The sequence below is a fragment of the Anguilla rostrata genome, chromosome 6, assembly GCF_018555375.3.
Source record: "Anguilla rostrata isolate EN2019 chromosome 6, ASM1855537v3, whole genome shotgun sequence".
Lineage (NCBI taxonomy): Eukaryota > Metazoa > Chordata > Actinopteri > Anguilliformes > Anguillidae > Anguilla > Anguilla rostrata.
In genome coordinates, this window is record NC_057938.1 from 4582354 (window position 1) to 4587353 (window position 5000).

A 5000-nucleotide genomic window follows, 5' to 3' on the forward strand; every position below is an offset into this window, starting at 1 on the left:
TAAATACTGGCCCAGGCTGTTTTTTTTTTGAACACAAGTATTATGCGGCGGTAGCAGTTTCACAACCAAGCGCTATCCCGAAGCATTGATTTACCCATAAACCCCAGCGGGCGAAGGCGCGACCTCACCTGTCCGGCGACTCGGGGTCGAAGCAGGTCCTGGCGACGTCGGTGGCCTCGGGGTCGCAGCAGTCGCCGTCGTCGAAGTCGTAGCGGACGCCGTTGCACTCGGGGTCGCACACGCCGTCCCGCCGCTTCCAGTTGTAGCAGGGCCCCGCCGGGCGGAGGCAGTCGCCCCCGTCGTGCCCCGTCAGCGGGTGGTCGCACTCCGGGTCGCAGCGGCGGTTGCCGATCTTGCCCGTCTGGCAGTTGCTGAGGACGAAGCGGCGGCGGAGGGAGGAGTTGCGCACGGCGTGGACGCTCAGCTCCCAGGTGACGTTGTACGGGCGGAAGGCCTCGCTCAGGGCCCGGTGCTGGAGCTGGATCTGCCGCTGGGACACGGTGGGCCGGCCCCCGTCGTCCTCGCAGACGTTGACCACGCGGTACCGCACCGTCTTGCCCGTGCGCAGCTCCCAGCGCCGGCCGTAGCTGAGCGCCACGTCCGCGTTGTCGCACACGGTCAGGCCGCAGGGCGGCGGCTGGAAGGGGGACACCGGCGCCCGGCTCGGGACGGGCACCGCCTCCAGGGCGGGCCGGCCGCTGTCCTTGTAGGGCGTCCAGTGGCGGTCCGCCCCGGAGAAGTCGCCCCGCAGGGCCAGGACGGGCTCCTCCTCGTCCGACTGGACGTAGCCCTTGTAGAGACCTCCCTGGGCCCGCGGCTTCGCCCACAGGACCACGCCCGCTACCCGCCCCCGAAAGTTGTGCCTGCGCTCCGACTGGTCGCCCCCGAGGAGGAGGGTGCGGCAGGTGCCCATGAAGGCGCTGTAGAGGTCGCCCGACTGCGCCCGGCTCTCGCCCACCTTGGCCCCGTCCACGTACAGGGCCATCTTGCGCCCGCTGTAGCTGGCCACCAGGTGCGTCCAGGTGTTGGGCTGGTAGCGCTGGTGCCCCATGATGGTGGTGGTTTTCGCGGAGCGGTCGGTGCGCAGGGTGAAGAAGAACCGGGCGTCTCTCTTACCCACGGGGTCCACCGTCCGGATGCCCACGGACCACCCTTTCTCACTCATCGAGTGGGAGCAGTTGTCGAAAACGCCTGGGGGGGGGGGAGCATGGAAACCACAGCATGAGAGACAACAAACACAACAAATCTGATGAAAAAAAAAGAACTACTCGGGGGGCCAGCCAGCGTCTCACATGCAAGGCAATTGGGCGATTTCACAGGAACGCGACCTCTCCGAGTGTGACAGCGCTCGGCTGTGACACAGAGCCGAGATCGAAATCTCCCTTCCCTCTGACTCACGTTGCTATCGTGTTACCCCTGGAACCCGGGAGCACATTGCATAATTAAAAACTGCACCGGATTGCTCTGGCCTGCCTGCCTCTCCCTTCATATTAAACGGTTCTGGATGTGGATTCGTTATTTGCAATTGTGAGCGACGCGTTTGTGTTTGCTGGGAGATTTTGGGGCTCGGCTAAGGGCAGCGAGACAATGGCAGAGAGAAGGGGCGGCGCGGGGACCCGAGCGATAAAGACGGTATTCGAGCGGGAGCCTGGAGAAGATATCAGCTCTCCCTCTCCCTGCAGGTGGACAAGGAGGGATGATGTCATCCTTGTTATTTTGGAAGCCTCTCTCTCTCTCTCTCTGAGGCTAATCTTGGAGGGGAGTTTAGACGGCTCTGTTTTTTTTTTCTCTCTCTCTCGGTTTCTGACAGGCGCGATCTTATATGTCAAAACCCCCCGTCGGCGACGCGCGATACTTCCTGACAGCGATCAGACGCTAGGAGAGCGATGAGGCTCCCAGCGCCGCGCACGGCACCCGCCCCGCCGGACGGGAGGAAAAGCGGCGAACAGACGACACTAAATCTGACCGCCAGAGATTTTATGGCATAGCGTAGATCTGCCACTAGGGGCGCTGCATTCGCCCAGCCGAGGGGCTATGCAGCAAAACACCGACTATTGACAAAAAAAAAAAAAAAAAACCTGGGAACAGCTCGGGATTGTCATTCTATCTCCGTGTTATTCCGTCTACAGAAGCACAACCTGAAACCGCCCCACAGCCGAGAGCCCGTGGAGGCATGATGGTTTTCATGCGCGCCCATCATAACAAAAAAAGATAACGTTCAGCAACGGACGAAAGTTTTAGACAGGGTACAATATAACTACGCAAGTGCGACAATGGCAGACTAGCTCCGATAATAAGATGAAAAATACAGCCTGTCTACCAGCAATTAATTATACAATTGCAAACGTGCACTTGATTTATGAGCTTGCCAGCGAGTAAAATGATATCATGGTTGTAAGATGCTCTTCTGGAAAGAAAAGCTTCTCATGAAAATGATGATGGCTAGCTAAGAACCTTGTGTCATTTTTAGAATGGGAGTGCATTCAGTGAAGTACCAACTGGTGTTGTGTTCTACTGTAAGCCCTGGGGATTCTGGGTAGAAATATCTGGGGACCCAAAAACAAACAACGCGCTGCTTTGATGCCTACTTTGATACCTTGATACCTAAACAAAAACAACATCTGTGTCACAATCGGTTTAGTGCTTCTAAAACCTTGGCTCAGAGCTTATGTATGCCACTTCAATAAGCTGGTGCAAGGAAATGAAGGTTGAGTTTGAATACTACGATCCTGGAATCAAACACGCACTAGATCATTAGCTCACTTAGCCGCGCTGAGGTAAGTGAGGGTAGTCCCCCAATTAAAGTCACTGCTTCTCCAGGGCTCTTCAAACACTGCCGTCACATCTGGATTCCAGATGTTCGACACCAGAACAGCTCAAGGTCAGGGAACACCCCTCCCCACAACAAACACACATACAGTACGCACTCGCATACACATGTGCTCATGCACATGCACACGTGTACGCACAAACGCACACTAACAAACACACACCCATACATGCATGCACACATTCGCACATACATACAGTGCGTACGCGCGTGCACGTGCATGCACACACGTGAGCACACGCACAATAGCAAACGCTGGCATGCATGCACACACACGCGCACACCGCATACACACTAACGTGCGGACAAACTCAGGTGCAAAAGCCACCAAACATCTGTGCACACGGAAAAGACCCTTTTTGCTAAATGCTACTTACGCAGTCCGCCAGTTGTACTTGCAGCCTCACTCCCCATTCACTAGAAGCACTACACGAGCCTCCCTGCCAAACTGTGGCTGTTCATTCAGTCCGACAAAAAAAAAAAAAAAAACAAGCCAAGAGGGGTACTAGACTGTGTCAGTCTTAGAAGCGCAACAAAGCAGAGATGCCAAATTGCTGCTTCTTTGGAAAGCGACACACAGGAGTGGAGAGGCTCAGAGAGCTGACTTCAGAAAGCAAACATTTGCCCCGGGTGGCGGTACAATGCAAACAAACGAGAGCGCAGAGATAGCGTCACAACCTCTCCCCAATTCTTTAGGAGTTCCTCCGAGGAAGTTGTGTCTGAGGTGGGATGGGGGCAACTTAAGCCTTAGACACAACAAACACTTTGACACCCACACGGTCTAATAATTTCTTAGTAGCGCTGCGACGACATGATGGAGACTTTCAATAAATACCACAGCCAGGCAGGTAGCCAAATTCCTCGTGAGTACCGCACGCAGTGCGAGACAACACACAAAAAGAAGATTAGCTCTTAAAGTGTCACTATCAGAGGAAGAACCACCACAGAGCAGACACTTCAGCCTTTCGGTCTGTGCCAAATTTAGCTTTGAATGTGTTCACCGCCAGACGAAACGTGTCTGGGGGGTTTGTCGGACAGAGCCCAAGAGAAACTCTGAGCCACTCTGAGGTGGGGGTCATTCTAAATTGGAAGCAGAGATAGAATTCAGCAAAAGGGCAATCAAACCAGGGAGGGAACTGAAAGTTGAAATTCCGTTTGATATGCACCATCGATAGGAGGCTTGGCTATCAGCCACTCACATTATTCACTTTTAGCACTGAACATTAACATTAACACTAACAAGTCTTAGCAATTCACATCTTTTTTTAACTGAAAGGAGCTATTCCTGTCATAGTTATGTTCCTTTCCATAAATATTCAATTTTCATCAAAACATTTTGTGGGTTTCGTGATTTTTATGACAGAGAGACTGAGGCATTTTAATACATTAGTAATTGTAAGGAAAACAACACAATTTAAATAGAGCCAAGTGTTCAATCTTTGGAATAATTTTAGTTTTGGTACTATTAGACTTTATTTGGTCCGCACTGAATTAATTTCCTTGAAAAACACATTTTTTCCCCATGTTACATAAATGCTCTCTTTGTCAGTTTTTTTTTCAATTTAGACATTCTCAATCATATTTATGTTTACATTATTTACTATCACTGTTACATGATACCACATTACATGAGTTTAGCAGATGCTCTTACGCAGACCGACTCACCATGAAGGAGATTATGAAAGCATCCACCTGATTTATATGTGCGATAGCGCCAGATCGGGCTAATGACCTTACCAGACCAGCGAGCAAAGATGCACCAGCATCAGTAAAGCTCTATAGTTTCACTACAAATTAACTATGCAAGCCAAGGACGGTTTCACCTTGCCCAGCCTGATTAGGTGTACATTTTTCTTTGTTAGTTTTCAGTGCCTGTGGTTGTTGTTCATTTAATATAGTTAATATATGTTCAACGGGAGAGTTGCCGAGTTGTCAATCAAATCTTCTAGCACTTCTTGAACTTGTTTTTATGAGACTATACTAACCCCCCCCCCCCACAAGGAATTATTGACCTTTGCACTTTTTTGTTTGCACTATAATTCCGTATGGTTAACAGTACCCACTAAATGAGACTGATATAGTTTTCCATATTCATGTGTTGATGGTGTTGAGATGTGTTTGCTGATAACTTGTTTAGAAAAGCTAGCGGGTATTCAATCTAGCCACCTGC

The 5000-nt window shown here is 51.3% G+C and overlaps 1 protein-coding gene across 2 annotated transcripts in view; it reads right to left on the reverse strand.

Moving 5' to 3' along the window:
* pappa2 (pappalysin 2) overlaps nt 1–5000 on the reverse strand; it is an 80202-nt gene that overhangs the window by 62617 nt on the left and 12585 nt on the right. For both annotated transcript variants that reach the window (XM_064341662.1, XM_064341661.1), the window contains one exon: nt 129–1191. In XM_064341662.1, coding sequence (XP_064197732.1) covers nt 129–1191 — 1063 coding nt within the window. The remainder of the gene's footprint in view (nt 1–128; nt 1192–5000) is intronic.